Source organism: Calliphora vicina, chromosome 4, assembly GCF_958450345.1.
Source record: "Calliphora vicina chromosome 4, idCalVici1.1, whole genome shotgun sequence".
NCBI lineage: Eukaryota > Metazoa > Arthropoda > Insecta > Diptera > Calliphoridae > Calliphora > Calliphora vicina.
In genome coordinates this window covers 42,742,767-42,761,083 of record NC_088783.1, presented here as the reverse complement: position 1 = coordinate 42,761,083, position 18,317 = coordinate 42,742,767, and the positions used below count along the sequence as shown (strand labels likewise).

The 18,317-nt window shown below is 29.8% G+C and overlaps 2 protein-coding genes across 2 annotated transcripts; both read left to right on the top strand.

Moving 5' to 3' along the window:
- The first annotated feature begins 11,052 nt into the window (after positions 1-11,052).
- Positions 11,053-11,973, top strand: LOC135958382 (uncharacterized). The gene is made up of 2 exons (XM_065509286.1): positions 11,053-11,058; positions 11,271-11,973. The coding sequence occupies exons 1-2, from the start codon at positions 11,053-11,055 to the stop codon at positions 11,844-11,846; spliced, it is 582 nt and encodes a 193-aa protein (XP_065365358.1). The 3' UTR covers positions 11,847-11,973.
- Positions 11,974-15,167: 3,194 nt separating this feature from the next.
- On the top strand, positions 15,168-15,975 carry LOC135958381 (uncharacterized). The gene is made up of 2 exons (XM_065509285.1): positions 15,168-15,173; positions 15,388-15,975. The coding sequence occupies exons 1-2, from the start codon at positions 15,168-15,170 to the stop codon at positions 15,973-15,975; spliced, it is 594 nt and encodes a 197-aa protein (XP_065365357.1).
- Positions 15,976-18,317: the final 2,342 nt, after the last annotated feature.

Sequence of the window (18,317 nt, the reverse complement as noted above, 5' to 3'; positions counted from 1 at the left end):
AGTTGATTTGAATTTAATAAGTCTTCTCACTGTTTATGAAACCACTTAATATACTTGTACGAAAAGGTTTTGTTAGCTATTAATTAATTTTTATTGTTTAAAATTAAAGTGTTAAATTTGATATTGCTGACGCATTGTCAGAATAGTTAGTCACGAATTCAATGGCCACAATAATACAGTGATTATTATATTTAATGTTGAAGTCAGAGAAAAGATCTTTCAGTCTGTATTCTGAACGGAAGCATATAACTTATTTAGTAACACAGTCAGCAGGATTACAGTGTTTAATAATAATAAAATTATAAAATTTTGGTTTTTATCAAGAAGCAGAATTTGATAATGTCTCGCTGGATGACACAGAAAAAATGTAGCGCATAAAAGTGTTGAAAATTTTCGTTCATATTTTTGCTTGAAATATGTACATACATATGTATGATAATAAAAGCCATCTTATATCAAATACACATGTGTTGTACATATTGGTTACGTTTATTCATCTAATGTTTGATCAATGTGAAATTTCGACGCTGGCTGAGCAAAGAAATTATACTTGAGCTATAGGTTTTTCAAAAAAGAATTAATTTTTCTCATACACAGAAAAAGCTATTTCTTAAACCGTTTCAATTCAAATATTTGTCACATATTGAACTGATTTCAAATATTTCATAATTAAATCATGTATTCATTTGCTCAAAAACAAAATGTCTTGATATTTTCTATTGAATTTTGAGTTTTAAATTTGATTATTTTGACAATTGAATATACAATTTTCGTTATTGGTTGAATTTCAAATACAAAAATTATTGAATAGATAATTTTCGTAATTGAAAACAAATTTTTGTTATTTTTTGTGTTTCAATTACGAAAATTATCTATTCAATAATTTTTGTATTTGAAATTCAACCAATAACGGATAAATGTTTGAATTAAAATATAATTTTGTCTGTGTAAGACTTTAAAAAACTATTTGAAAATCAGTCCTTTATTTATTTAAAAATTTTAACAAAAGAAATATTCAAATATAATTAAAAATTATTTCGATAGTTTTTCTATTTTTTGGAAGGAAAGAAACCTACTATTGATAACATATAAAATTTGAAGCCACTTGAAAGGCAGGGAAGTGGATTTCCAAAAATATGCTATAGCTGAATAAATTGCAAATTATGACTTTTTTGAAATTTGATCTGACAGCTAATTCAGTTAGTATATTGCGAAATGTATACGTAAAGTCGTAAAGTCCTTCAAAACTGCCTCAAATTAATAGAATGTAATATTGTATAAAGGTTTTTTTTCATTGTTTTAAAGTTAGAAGAAATATAGCATTTTCTGTTTTGTTGCAATTTTTATACCCTACACCACCATAGTGGGGATGTGCAAATGTTTGTAACGCTCAAAAATATTAGTCTAACCTTAAAGTATACCGATCGATTCACAATCATTTTCTGAGTCGATTAAACCATGTCCGTCCGTCAGTCTGGCTTACTGTACATGTAAACCTTGTGCGCAGAGTACAGGTCGCAATTTTGAAGATATTTCGATAAAATTTGGTACATATATTTTTTTCGGCGAGAATATTGAAACTCGCAGTAATCGGTCCATTATTTCACCTAACCCCCATACAAATGTCCTCCCGAAATTGGACTTATCGCTCATAAATGTTTAATTCATATAGGTATCTTCATAAATTTTTCTCCAAATAAGTTTTATATATACGGAATTCATGACACCAAATTTTTTTATGATCCATCCATAATAATTCATAGCTCCCATATAAGACCCGCTTTCGAAAATCACTTTAACGTGCATAAATCTCCTAAAAATGTTGATATACACATAAAATTCAACAAAAATAACTTTCATATAGACATAAATCACACGACCTAATTTCATGGTGATCGGTCTATAATTCGTCATAGCGCCCATTTCGAAAGACACTCACGAATACGAATTATTGAATTTTAAAAGATAAATGTTTTTGCTCATTTACTTAGTGTAGGGTATTATATGGTCAGGCTTGACCTAACATACTTTCTTACTTGTTGTACCCTTCACCTTCGTGAGAAGGGTATATATAAGTTTGTCATTCCGTTTGTAATTTCTACATTTTTCATTTCCGACCCTATAAAGTATATATACAGTGGTGGCCACCAATTTAAGACAAATACTTGCATTTTTTTCATCAACTGAATTTTAAGTGCGATAGAGCCAAAATAAAAGGACAACTAAGGGTAGGAAATTTATTATTAATGTTTCTAGTTTCTGAAAAATGTTTGGAAAATCGGTAAAACATATATGGGCAAAGATATGTGGAAATACGTTGACCCACCTCAGCGAACATCTGCTGTTAATAACATGATATGACCGAAACTAATGGAACTAAAAATACGAAATTAGGTCCGAATATTTTATAATAATAATGTGAGAAAATATGTTTATTTAAAAAAAAAAAATTTTTGGTCAAGTTGTAGCAAAATTGTATGTGTTCGTGGTGAATATGTATGAATTGACACAGTCAAATAAAACACACTTGTGTGTTAAAACAGTCCTCATGCATACATATTTGTGGAAATATTTGAAAAAATAATTGACAATCACGTGTCTGTCTGTCTGTCTGTCTGTCTGTCTGTCTGTCTGTCTGTCTGTCTGTCTGTCTGTCTGTCTGTCTGTCTGTCTGTCTGTCTGTCTGTCTGTCTGTCTGTCTGTCTGTCTGTCTGTCTGTCTGTCTGTCTGTCTGTCTGTCTGTCTGTCTGTCTGTCTGTCTGTCTGTCTGTCTGTCTGTCTGTCTGTCTGTCTGTCTGTCTGTCTGTCTGTCTGTCTGTCTGTCTGTCTGTCTGTCTGTCTGTCTGTCTGTCTGTCTGTCTGTCTGTCTGTCTGTCTGTCTGTCTGTCTGTCTGTCTGTCTGTCTGTCTGTCTGTCTGTCTGTCTGTCTGTCTGTCTGTCTGTCTGTCTGTCTGTCTGTCTGTCTGTCTGTCTGTATGTCTGTCTGTCTGTCTGTCTGTCTGTTGAAATCAATTTTCTGAAGACCCCAGATATTTTTGGGATCCAAATCTTCAATAATTCTGTCAGACATGCTTTCGAGAAGTTTGCTATTTAAAATCAGCAAAATCGGTCCACAAATAGCTGAGATATGAGGAAAAAACCAGGACATCCTCGATTTTTGACCTATATCTGGATCACTAAGTCATTAATTTAGACAATATGGATATCTAATGATAGACATTTCGAAGACCTTTGGAATGACGTATATAAAACCATAGAAAGTTGGATCTACAATGGGACAAATTTTTTAACCCGATTTTTTTTTTGTTTCACCAAAAGTCTTTTCGTAAAATATTAAAAAAAAAAATTTATAAAAAAAAATTTTAAATTTTAAAAAAACAATCGAAACAAATTTTTTTCCAAAAAATGAAAAAAAAATTAATGAAGTATAATTTGGTGAAGGGTATATAAGATTTGGCACAGCCGAATATTGCTCTCTTACTTGTTATCGTATAAGTACGTTAGAATTAAATTTCGTATATTTTATTTTTCCCGTCATAAAAAAACCCAGTTGAGGAGTTTCATTTTTCCCGTCATAATATAAAACTCATTTAAGGAGTTTTATTTTTCCCGTATAAAATAAAACTCATATGAAGAGTTTTATTTTTCCCGTATAAAATAAAACTCATTTGAGGAGTTTTATTTTTCCCGTCATAAAGAAAAACTCATTTGAAGAGTTTTATTTGTTCCGCCATTGTAATGATCTGACCAGCGTTAATTTACATAAAATGAGTTTTATTTTCTGACGGGAAAAATAAAACTCATCAAATGAGTTTTATTTTCTGACGAGAAAAATAAAACTCCTCAAATGAATTTTATTTTATGACGGCAATTTAAAACTCCATTTTTAACAGTTTCATCCGAACTTTTATTTTTACGTTTAAACAATTTTTTTTTTATGGATTTTTATTTTTAAGGTGATAAAATAACTGTTATATAATAACTGCATTGCTTCTGCATGATCAACAGCTTTTTTTTGACTCTCCTGAAAATTTGAGAATTTTGAGTTGTGACGTTTTTGTATTTAGTGTGCGATATGTATTTGGGAAATCCCCTATTGACATTCAAATTTAATCAAGCAAACAAATTTTGCATTCTAATTTGACTTCTAGATAAAAAACACATACATAGCGACGCAAATATATAGATTTGCTATAAAAATAATCTCAATAACAATGGTTAAAAAAAAGTTTAAACTTATTTTTAAACTTAAAGATTAATTACACAAACTAATAATTTAATACTAAAGTATTTATGTAAAGATTAATTTGATTAGTTTTTTAATAAATATAAAAATTTTAGTCATATTTTTATTACAACAACAAAGCTTCCGCTATAAATCTTAACAGACCAAATTATATGTAAAGTGAAATAATAAAGAAATATTTCATAACAGCAGTCTCGCATTAACATCAAAACATTGTTTTATATTGTTTGTTTGAAATCGTATTCGACGCATCGAATATGTTTGAAATTTGTTGTCTATTTTTTTAGTTTCTTCTATTTCTATGAAGGTCGCCAGTCAGCTTTTCCATTGGTTGCGTTATAGGCAGACATATTTTAAGAGAGGCCATAAAAAAGGTCTAATACAAGCATCGATTTAATAATTAAGTTTAATAATGACCTAAAAATTAAAAAAAATTCCTATTATACATGCATTAATTTACAAAACCTTTTGTTTTAAATTTTATTTAGAAGAAACAAAGATTGAGTCATTAGTGATGTGTTTAACCCAAAGTCTACAATATTATAAAAATACTATAAGTTGAATGTTAAAGATGCTACATAGCAGAAATGTTCATTAAATATTAAATGACAAATATCGAATTTGGAGTATAATTTCTTATTAGGTTGTTAATTCCTTTTTCATTTATTGAAATTTTCCTAAACAGAGGTGGTCGCCTTTGACTCTCCTCTATCTAATCTAGCTTTCTAACAGGCTGGTCAAAAATTTATTTTTCATAAAGCCCTCTTCTAAGGATCGTTTATGGCTCATTTTTTAATGGGATCAGTAGTTTTGAAGAGTCAAAAGATTCGACTATTGTAGCATAAGAATGTTTTCACTTAATAGGGTATTTAAATTAATACCTTGTCGACATATTTCTTTTAAAACCAAAGTAAATTGCAAGTTTGTTTATACAAATTAATGTTTCCATTTCCAGACACAATGCTATCACATTAATAACTTATATTTCGATTGACAATCGAAAGCAAAATTCGGTTTACTCAGTTAATAAATCTTTAGTAAACCGGTGTGCCTGCTAACTATTTGTAGAAAGAACTGGAAAGGTGATAACAATTAACACAATATATTATATATGTTAGAATATTTATAATAAACTAGAGGGTGTGCGAATATTATTTAATAACAAATTTAGCAAATGTTTATTTTTGTTTTGGTTTTAAAACTACTTAATTTGAATATTGTTTACTAAAAATAAAAAAAAACTCATAAAATTAAAATTTAACAATGAGTTTATATTAATAAAAATAAACAAATTAATATAAATATAAAAACTCATCTGTAACATTGTATACTGTGTTAAAGTTTTTGTTTACTTGAGAATTAGATAGAATAAAGTTTTGCAATAGAGAGAGATCTTTTATTAATTTGTACTCGTAGAAATATAACAAATCGATCACTACTTAAAATAACTTGATTACTGAAAAAAGTAATAACTCAAAATATTCAACAAATATAATCTATCAGTTTCTAAGTTACTTATGGAGTAAAAATGTTTGGTATTTTTTTCCCGTGAAATTAGTATCAAGCTACGTTATAGATAAATGTAACTGTTGGGTATTTGACGCCGTAGATATCTATTTGTTGAAATTTTGGGAAAACTTGTTCATTCCCTGCTGGAAAAGCCAATAGTGAATTTGTAGTGATATACTAGTGAAATTGTCAGAAGTACTACTGACCTGATGCACCTCAGCCAATGTAGTCTCATCGGTTATCGTAATGAATCTAGTTCTCATCACAAGTAATGATTCGGTGCAAAACTGATTTTCTTTTGTAGCGTTCGAACATTATTTCTGATATGAAAAATCATCTTTAAAGGTCTCTCGATCCAAAGACAAAGAGCACACGATCTTTGTCTTCCGTGCCAAAATCACCATTTCTGAACCGCACAAACATCTCTCGCACATTGAAACCGATTGAACACATTCACGATATGCTTCGTTGTGCAATTGGTGTGCTTCAGCTGCACTTTTTTATACCCTTCACCTTCGTAAGAAGGGTATATAAGGTTTGTCATTCCTTTTGTAATTTCCACAATATAATTTTCCGACCCTAGAAAGTAATATATTCTGGATCCTTATAGATAGCGTAGTCGATTAAGCCATGTCCGTCTGGCTGTCTGTTGAAATCAATTTTCTGAAGACCCCAGATATCTTCGGGATCCAAATATTCAATAATTCTGTCAGACATGCTTTCGAGAAGTTTCCTATTTAAAATCAGCAAAACCGGTCCACAAATGGCTGAGATATGAGGAAAAAACCAGGACAACCTCGATTTTTGACCTATATCTGGATTACTAAGTCATTAATATAGACAATATGGACATCTAATAATAGATATTTCAAAGACCTTTGCAACGACGTATATAAGACCATAGTAAGTTGGACCTACAATGGGTCAAAATCGGAAACAAATATTTTTGAATCCGAATTTTGTTCAAAAAAAAAATTTAAAAAACCAAAAATTTATTTTTAAAATTTAAAAAAAAAATTTTAAAGTTTAAAATATTTAAAAACAAAAATTTTAAAACAACAATTCGAAAAAAAAATTTTCCAAAAAATTAAAAACAAAATTATGTTTACCTAAAAATATTTAAAATTTGTATTTTGAAGTATAATTTGTTGAAGGGTATATAAGATTCGGCACAGCCGAATATAGCTCTCTTACTTGTTTAAATTAAAGAAGTAAAGCAAAACTTCCCGTATATGACGCTTTCTTGGGACAAAAATCGACATTTTCAAAGCAAAAAAATATCTTTGAGATTAAATGACAGATATGTACCCTTCAAAATTACATATAACTTATTAAAACAAAACCCAATAGATTATAGTATCTAAAACTGTTGCCTGTATTTGAATCAACACTTAGCCTAACCCAGATATGCCGACTGTACTACATGTAGTTTTTGTTTACAGGATACGTCACGTTTATCAAAAATACCTATCCAGTTCCTACATTCGGTTAGGTCACCCTCTTTGGGTAGGTAGGGAATCTTTCTATTAGGTAGGGAATTTGCATGATATCCACGCATCTTTGATATCTGGCCATATATGTCTTCAAGAACTTGTGTAGTACATATGTGGTGCTGTGAAGATGTCTCTTCTTGGATTATCTGCAATACATTTAAATAAAAAGCAAAGCACTGAAAAATATAATTTTTTTAGAAGTTGTCTCGCATTTTGGTTCATAGACGGATTGCATCAACATTTGCTAACTTGTTTTGAAAATAATTCCAATTCTATCTTGAAAATGTAAAGAAATATCTATACACGTTTGGTACACATTGTACTAAAACAAAAAAACTAAAAACGCTTATAATTTATCCTGCAAAATCACCAGACCATTACTTAATTTTATTTTTCCATTACAAAATAAAAAAAAACTTTAACAAAAATGTTTGTAATCTTTTTATTTTGTTTTGGCGAAATCATATCAGTGCAATCTATTTTGTTAAATCTTGCATTTCCAACTCCTAGCTGCTTATATACAAAAAGATTAATTTTACTCCCACCAAACTAAAGGGATTAAAATTAAAATTTAATATAAAATAATCGATTTTTGGTCAGAAATATGAGTAATCACAGATCGTGCTCCTTTTCTTGATTCAACGCTTATGGGCCAAGTTATTAGCGAATTTAGTGTTTGAGTATTTATATAAAAAATCAATTTTTGGTCAGAAATATGAGTGAACACAAATCGAGTTCATTTTCTTGATTAAACGCTTATTGGTCAAGTTATTAGCGGATTTAGAATGTAGACAACACTGAAATACATATGTACTTTTAATTAGATTTTTAAAGTTTAGGGAATCTTCTTATAAAAAAAAGTTTTTGCATCCTCTAAATTAATTTTTTTGTTGTGACCCCAAAGTCCTCTATATTGGACGACTTAAAAAACCACATTTTTCAATTATTTTTTAAAAATCTCTAATTGCACTGTTTTATATTTCTCATTTGCTTCCAAAACAATATAAAAGTAATTTTAAAATGATCAAGATCAAGCAATCGGCATATCTGGGCTAAATTCAATATTTTGGTTAAAAAATAGGTTGAATTTGGAAGAAAACACTTGTTAGTATATTTTAAATGTTTTCTCTTTTAAAGTTATCAAAATCGATTACTTTTCTACACGTACAAGAAATTGTTTTGAAACTTGTTTCATATAATTTGTTTGTTCATTATTTAATTAACTGGATAAATTTGAGTGACATCAGTAATAAATTCTTATTTGTGTGCACCGATAGACTAGACAATAGTGCGCTATCAATCTGACGATTGTGGGTTAGAGAAATGCGTACAACTCACTTACTATAAGAGATATATGTCACACGCATATTTTTATAACCCTAAACTGAGTTACCCTTCTTTGAGTGCGGTTTCAGGGCCGCTCCTAAGGTTATATGGTACCCGTCATCATAACTTAAAATCAAATACTCATCTGCTATGACTATGCTAAATTTCATGTCAGTCGGATCAGCCGGAATTATTTCCAAAATACTTTGATTCTGCCCTAAATATACATTTTATGTACCACATTACTCATATTTGTTTCGAAATTTTAGGTTCTGAAAAACCACCGAATATCGGCTAAAATAGGTTCTCTTTTAAATCCTAAACATATATAAAACTCTCCAAAATAACATGACAAAAATATTTCTTTAATACAGAAGATTATTATTTGCCGCTTAAAAAGTACCGCTGTGTATTTTTAGTCATTTGTTATTTAAAATTATTTCAAAACAAACTTTCTAATTTATGCCAAATAGTATTTGATAAACTTAGAACAACACTATCTATTTTTAATTGAAAACTTTGCGAAATATATATTGTTACAAATAACTTAATTTTTTAATATTAAAAACAATATTTAGAAATAAAACAATTTCATGAACCTCTTCCTATTTGGCATATTTATGTCAGCTGGTTCAATACTAAAACAATGGTTTAACTGATCACCTTGTTTAGCTAAAACAGTTTTGAAGCTTCAACAAAAAAACCTTCGCCGGAACACGATCTTAACTTTACTAATGCATGGTTAAGAGGCGGATTTATATAACAGAAAGAAAAAATAACGAAAAAGAAATAAATAGAAAACATTGATAATGAATTATTATGTCCAAAAAAAAACATTTGTACTTGCAGTAGTGTTAGTGGTTTCGAATTAACCAACAATTATTATACGTAAGATGCCTAGAGGCTTTAAATACTGATCATAATTTGATAAGATCAGGTAAAAAAAATAACAAAAATCACACTAACTCATATGTAATTATAACAAACTAGTATTTAGTTCAAGTGTTTAATGAAATTATAATAAATAAAATTCAAGTAATCTGCAATTATTAAATAATAATCACAAAAGTAACAAAAAATAAATGTATTACTACTTATTTATGCACACTTGAGGTACTTGAATAATATTTCGAGGTTTAATGGAAAATTTATACACATTTGTATTTAGGTGAACATGGATACCGCTTACTTATGCAGATATTTAATAATTAAACAAGAAATTCATATATTTTCAGCTATTTTTGAAATATGTCATACAAAAAACCAAAAAAAAAAATGCTTTGCCGGTTTTTTTATGCCATCTGCAGCATGATTATTCTAATTTTTCTTTTATTAGTTAATAACAATTATAAAATTTATTCAAATAACAAAGATTTAAACCATTAATAAATAAAGCATAAAAAACAGTAGCAGCTCTCAAAAACAATAACAATGTTTAAGAAGTTTATTGTTAGGCTTAAACAATATTCAAAAAACTTATGAATATGCACATGTGGATGATTATAATTATGATAATGATTTGTTTTTATAACGACAACAAAAGGTTATTATTATAATTTTTTTTTGAAATACGAGGCTGTTGAAATTTCTTAATATTAATTTTGTTTCTTTTTTTTGGTAAAAAGACACACTTTTAGGTCACGTTGCAACGTAAATAAATCTGTATCTCGGGAAATATTTTAGATATCGTAACAAAATATCTCAAAGTTGGAGCTGAGGTGTTTTCGTGTTGATTTACAGTTGTTCGGATTCGCAGGCGGTATATGCGCCAGTGGGCGGATTCTTGGATATTATGGGTGCCTCCATATTGATGTGCATCCGGATAATTCTCGAAAGAGAAATCATAAGTATCCCAGAATGTAGTGATAATAATGGTTGATGTGGAAAAATATTGTTTTAAGCTTGGGGATCTGTCTCACTTCATTAGTTGCTTGTCACCGGAACACTGTTAAGCGACAAATCGGTTTTCTAAATGGGACCTATTTTCGGTTAACCGACTAAACCGGGTTTTCAATAAATCGGTTTTATTATAAACACATTTCCAACAACCTTGTTAATATATTTTACATCTCAGCCATAAGAACACTCCTAAATCAAAGAATCATTTTTAATATATGGCAACATTTTTTTCAAATTTATGATGTAAAATTAATGACAAATATTTCAAGCAGATTAATTAAGATCTTCAACTTCAAGTTTAACAAATTTGCTCTTAGCAATAACAAATTTGTTTACTTATTCAAATTTTCTTACTCTTAAACTATTAAGCTACATAATAACATGTCTATGTTATGCATTCATTTCTTTAAAGAGCAGTTTGAAGAGTTGAAAGTGTTATGCTGCAGCATAAGCCCCATTAGTCTAACAAGATTTTGATTTTCTATATAAAACTAACTAATTTAACGATTTTGTTATCAATTACAGTTGAACTCTCTTGGTATATTCATTAAAAAAAACTTAAACTAAACAAAGCTAAACATGAAGGTGCGTTAATTTGAAATAAATAAATTATTGTTGTGAATTCCAAAAATTGTTTTTCAGGAATATTGTTGCCAAACTCCAGGGATTATCGGCAATAATATTCAGGAGGAACAATTTTGGAATTCAAAAACAAATTTAAATCAAAGTTTAATTTTGTTAAGCAAGGATTATAAAATTAACAAATAAAAAATAATATTTTTTGTTAAATATTTTAGATTTTCGTATGCATGTTGGCCATTTGCGCCGTAGCCAATGCTGGTTTCTTAGGAGGTGGTGGCGGTAGTGGCGGCGGTGGTGGTGGTTGGTCCAGCGGTGGAGGTGGCGGCGGCGGTGGCTGGTCTAGCGGTGGAGGTGGTGGCGGCGGCGGCTGGTCAAGCGGCGGAGGTGGCGGTGCTTCCTCTGGAGGTGTGAAAATCATTAAAATCATCTCCGACGGAGGAGCTGGCGGCCATGGAGGCGGTGGCGGAGGTGGGGGTTGGTCTTCCGGAGGAGGTGGAGGCGGTTATGGTGGCGGCCATGGCGGTGGTCACGGTGGTGGTCATGGCGGTGGTGATGTACAAATCATTAAAGTCATCTCTCAGGGTTCATCTGGCGGCGGTCATGGAGGTCATGGCGGTCACGGCGGCGGTGGCTGGTCATCCGGTGGTGGTTCCGCTCCTGCACCAGCTCCAGTTAAAATTATCAAGGTCATCTCTGAAGCTGCTCCTTCAGGCGGCGGTGGTGGCGGTTGGTCATCAGGTGGTGGTGGCGGTGCTGGTGGTTGGTCTGCTGGCGGTAGTGGTGGCTGGTAACTCCGTAGCCATACCATTGCTCATACATAAATCTCGATTGTTTAGTTAACTTTGTGATATTTTTTTAACTGAAAAATCGAAAAGTTCATTTGTTGTTATTGACTTGTATCTCACTTCATTTTTGAAGTTCTATCATTTTCTTTACTCTATTAGTTAAATAAACTCTTTTTTAATTGTTATATAAATATTTTGTATTTTACTCAATTTTATGAAGAGCGTACTGTAATTGGTCGTGGGTTATGTAAGGACCGCATTCGAAAAACACATTACTCTAAATAGAAATCTTATAAATTTCGACAGATCAGTTGTATATCAGTCTATAATTGGCTATAGCTAATAATATATACTACATATACACAGAAAAAACTATTTCTTAAACCGTTTCAATTCAAATATACATATATCACATATTGAACTGGTTTCAATTATTTTATAAAAGTATTCATGTGCTCAAAAACAAAATTTTCTGATATTTTCTTTTGAAAATTTTCGTAATTGAAAACACATTTTTGTTATTTTTTGTGTTTTCAATTACGAAATTTATCTATTCAATAATTTTTGTATTTAAAGTTCAACCAATAACGGAAATTGTATATTCAATTGTCAAAATTATCAAATTCAAAACTCAAAATTCAATAGAAAATATCAGAAAATTTTGTTTTTGAGCACATGAATACTTGATTTGATTATGAAATAATTGAAACCAGTTCAATATGGGATAAATGTTTGAATTGAAATATAATTTTTTCTGTTTATACAATAAGTTTTCCCGAAAATATTAGCTGTTGATTAGAAATGTTTGGTGTTGAAAACGGGCAAAATCCCACGTCCGATGTTTAGAAACAATTAAAATTATACGAGACTTAAGACGAAAAAGACGTAACCACTAACGAAAATACATTTGAATTCTTTTATTTATATGAAAAACTTCTTTTACTTAGGATGATTCAAAACAAAAAATTTAGTTTTATTTTATTTGATGCTGTTTGATCTTACAAAACACTTGTAAGAGTAAACACGTCAAACAATTTTGTGATAAAAAAAGTGGTTACGCTTTTTTGAGCAAATATTTGCCATGTGTGACCCTACCTTTTGAAAACCTAAATTTGTCACAAATCGTTAATAACTTTGAATAGTTTTTTTACTATCACAAGGTAAATAACGTGTACATATATTTCTCTTCATGGAAAATCATCATATTATAATTTGTTTAGTTTTTTAAGGTAAAACATGAATCTTCAAGTCCTAGGATCTTCACCAATATCAAATATTTATATAAAAATCCTATATTTACTGGGTGATCGATTCTTCGACATTTTTAGAAACTTTCGGTTTTTTGGAAAAATATTAAATTGCCTAAAAATTTAAGAAAAAAAGTTTTATTTATTAAAACTGAACTAAAAGAGTTCATGGAAAAACATAAAAAACAAAAAAGAAAACATATAATTATGATACAGAATTCCAGTGGCAAAAAATAAGCCTTTTTAAAACGCTTAAATACTTTTTAGTTCTAATTTCGTTACTTCATTTAACCTTCACAAGGTTAAATTTGACCATTTCTAAAATAAAAATTAAATTTTTTCTAAAAGTGATGATTGATATTTTATGAATTTTATTTAATTTCAAATGTCAACAACTGAGTTAGGTTTTTATAAAATCAAATTGGCAAAAAAATATACATATATAAAATTAAACGTAATTTATGAATTAAGACATATACTGACTTAAAAGAAATGTTGAAATAACAATAGTTCCAGAGATATTTCCCAAAACAAAAACGTTTCTAAACACTGTTGGTTGATTACTTGTTTATACTTATAAATACTTATTTTCGCTAAAATAGCAGTATTTAAAAAATTTTTAAGGACGTTTGTGTTTTTTATACTAAAAATAAATTTTTGGCATAAAATATGAGTGATCACAGTTTAAGCTTATGTTCCATAAAATCACAGTATTTTCTAAGTTGTTAGCGATTTAATTTTTAATTTTTAAATAATTTAATATTTGAGTTGTTTATCGATTTTTGAAATGAAATATGACTGATAGCAGAATCAGCTTATTTTCTGTAAAATCGCAATAGTTACTAAGTTACTGATTTATTACACTAAAAATTGAGTGATCACAGATTGACCTTTTTTTACGAAATTATTAACGATTTAAGATATTTGATTTTTTATAATAAAAATTGATTTTTTGTATAATATATGCGTAAGCACAAATATAGCTTATTTCGATTTATGATATGATATATGAGTGATCACAGATTTAGCTCAATTTCTATAAAATCGCAGCATTTATAAAGTTATTAACGATTTAAGATATATGTATTAGTTTTTTGTACTAAAAAACAATCTTTGGTATAAGTGATCACAGATTGATCTTATTTTCTCTAAAATAGTAGTATTTAATATGAGTGATCACAGATTAAGCTAGTTTTCGTTAAAATTGCAGTATTTTAGTGTTTATACTAAAAATATATTTTTGGTATAAAATACGAGAGGCAATGAATGGTACATATAAGTACCAATGAATGGTACATTCCGTTTTTAATTCTCACATTTTTCATTTAAAACACTATATATATATTTTTTGGATCGGTCCACAAATGTCTGAGATATATTTAAGCAATTAAAAAATCTATAACAAATATATGCCTGATTAATATCCAATTAGTATGTTAATTATAGATAATTTATAAAAAAAAATTGAAAAAGTGGTAAATGGTAAATAATAAACCTCGAATTTTTTTAAAAAAATTTACAATTTCGAATATTGCCTAAAGTAGAGTACATGTCTATATCGATATAAAAATAGCCTATTGATCAGTTTTAGAGCAATATTTTTATCAAATATTTATGCACATTTCCTACAACCATGTTAATATACTTTACATCTCAGCAATAAAAATATTCCCAAATTAACGAATTCATTATCTGGCAACATATTTTTCAAAATTTATGATGTAAAATTAATGACAAACATTTTTAGCAGATTAATTAAGATCTTCAACTTCAAGTTTAACTAATTTGCTCTTAGCAGTAACAAATTTCTTTACTATACCTACATTTTATTCAAATTTTCTTACTCTTAAGCTTCATAATTACATATGTATGATATTGTGCATTCAAATATTTACATAAATCTTGTATTTCTTTGAAGAGCAGTTTGAAGAGTTGAAAGTGTTATGCTGCAGCATAAGCCCCATTAGTCTACCATGATTTTCTATATAAAACTAACAAATTGAACGATTTATTTATCAATTTCAGTTGAACTCTCTTGGTATATTCATTAAAAAAAAACCTAAACTAAACAAAGCTAAACATGAAGGTGCGTTAATTTGAAATAAATAAATTATTGTTGTGAATTCCAAAAATTGTTACTCAGGAATATTGTTGCCAAACTCCAGGGATTATCGGCAATAGTGTTCAGGATGAACAATTTTGGAATTCAAAAACAAATAAAATTGAAAACTTAAACAAATGTTATTTAGCCACGAATAAGCTACAAATAAAAAAATAATATTTTTTGTTAAATATTTTAGATTTTCGTATGCATGTTGGCCATCTGCGCCGTAGCCAATGCTGGTTTCTTAGGAGGTGGTGGCGGTAGTGGCGGCGGTGGTGGTGGCTGGTCCAGCGGTGGAGGTGGCGGCGGCGGTGGCTGGTCTAGCGGTGGAGGTGGTGGCGGCGGCGGCTGGTCAAGCGGTGGAGGTGGTGGCGGTTCCTCTGGAGGTGTGAAAATCATTAAAATCATCTCCGATGGAGGAGCTGGCGGCCATGGAGGCGGTGGCGGAGGTGGTGGTTGGTCTTCCGGAGGAGGTGGAGGCGGTTTCGATGGCGGTTATGGTGGCGGCCATGGCGGTGGTCACGGTGGTGGTCATGGCGGTGGTGATGTCCAAATCATTAAAGTCATCTCTCAGGGTTCATCTGGCGGCGGTCATGGTGGTCATGGCGGTCACGGTGGTGGTGGCTGGTCATCCGGTGGTGGTTCTGCTCCTGCACCAGCTCCTGTTAAAATTATCAAGGTCATCTCTGAAGCTGCTCCTTCAGGCGGTGGTGGTGGCGGTTGGTCATCAGGTGGTGGTGGCGGTGCTGGTGGTTGGTCTGCTGGCGGTAGTGGTGGCTGGTAACTCCGTAGCCACTCCATTGCTCATATATAAATCTCGATTGTTTAGTTAACTTTGTGATATTTTTTTAACTGAAAAATCGAAAAGTTCATTTGTTGTTATTGACTTGTATCTCACTTCATTTCTGAAGTTCTATCATTTTTTTCACTCTATTAGTTAAATAAACTATTTTTTAATTGTTATATAAATATTTTGTGTTTTACTCAATTTTATGAAGAGCGGCCCATAATTGTTTATGGGCCATGGGTTACATAAGGATCACATTCGAATAACACATTACCCTTTTTTTCCCCGAAAATATTAGTTGTTAACTAGAAATGTTTGGTATTGAAATCACACGTTCGAAGTTTAGAAACAATTAAAATAGGACGAGACTTAGAAAACCGAAATTTGTCATAAATCGTTAATAATATTAAATAGCTTTTTTACTATCAGACGATAAATAAAGTCACAGTAGCCACTTTTCTAAGAAAAATACAGTTTTTAGAACACAATTTCCACGTTTTTGGAATTTGGGTATTTCAAAAATTATAATGTAGTATTTAAAAATTTTAAAGGATTTCAGATATTTATGTTTTTTATACATAGTAAAAATTTATTTTTGGTATATAAAATTATTGATCACATGTTGAGATTAATTTCTCTGAAATCACAGTATTTACAAAGTTATTAACGATTTAAAATATTTGAGTTTTTTATAATAAATATCGATTTTTGATGTGAAATACTAAAAATCTATTTTTTTTATAAAATATGAGTGATCACAGATTGATATTTTTTGGAAAATCGTAATATTTACAAAGTTATTTATAGTGATTTAGGATATTTGAGTTTTTTTTTTTAAATCGATTTTTGGTATGAAATATGAGTGATTACAGATTGAGTATATTTTATCTAAAATCGCAGTATTTACAAAGTTATAGTGATTTAGGATATTTGAGTTTTTTTTTAAATCGATCTTTGATATAACTATGATTGGTCACATATTGAGTTATTTTCCATAAAATCACAGTATTTCCGAAGATATTATGAAATATTAATGCTCAGAGATTGAGCTCATTTTCCCCAAAATCGTAGTATTTACAAAGTTATTACCGATTTAGGATATTTCTACAAGTTACAAGCTGATAAATTTTTTCCTATCCAGAGGTTTTCGATTTTGACACCCTGTATCTCACGCTGTATTCTAACAGGTTGGCCACAAACTTAATTTTCCTCCTCTATGATTCGTTCATATATCATTTTGAAATCGAACCAGTACTAAAGATGATTAAGACTTATCCTACTATCGATCGACCCCATGTAAACACAAATCAACTCCAAAATACCTTAGCTCTTGCGGTTTTAAATTTCTTTAAGATATGTATCTCCAATTCACGAGTTAATTTCCAAAATAAAAAAATTTCCAAACGACTCACGTTGGGTTCAAATGGTAGAAAATTGGCGATTAATTGAAATTTAGAAATAAAGTTTTTATAATAAATTTTGGTATAGGCTAAAAGTAGATAAAATTCTACATCACTAGCTGTAAAAATAAATAAACTAAGTTATTTACTTTCTTTTCAGTGAGCGGTCAAAGTTAGCAAATTATTGCTGTTATTTTTACAATTCAAACGATTATTGTTAGTATTAAATCTATTAAAAGTAAATCTTTTTTAAGGGAACTTCAACATCAGGTATTAAAGTATATACATAGTAAAATATTTTTTTTAATAAAAATTATGTGTATATATTTTTATTCATTTTTTTAAAAAAGGTCCAAAATTGGGATAATTTTCGCATTTAATGGACAACAAGTATTAAGTTAGTAATAGTTGAAATTAGTTGTATAGGTTTTTGAATAGTATAGGATATCAGTGCATATTTAAGAAAAAAAGAGTCCGGACAATGCCCAGCCCTTTTTTTATTTTAATTTTTGTGTAAAAACTCGGGTTGTCATTTATTTAACAAGACCTGTAATGATAACAACGATGAAGATAGTGATGATGATAATGATGAAGAAGATTACAATAATGATGATGAAGATAATGATTATAATGAAGCTTATGATAATTGGGATATTTGTGGTGAATTTGAGAATGCAGAATAATACAAATCTATATATATAAAAGAGTAACGTTACTGACTGACTGATTCATCATCCCACAGTCCAAACGACTGAAGCTAGAATCATGAAATTTTAACTGTGGTTCCTCCCTCCCCAAAACGATCCACTAAGAAGGGATTTTTGGAAATTCGAACGTTTATGGGGTAAAAAAGGGTAAAAACGGGTAAATCCGGTAATCTTATATCTTCAAAACTAATAAAGATACAAAAAAACTTAATCGCATGTTACTCCATTTAAA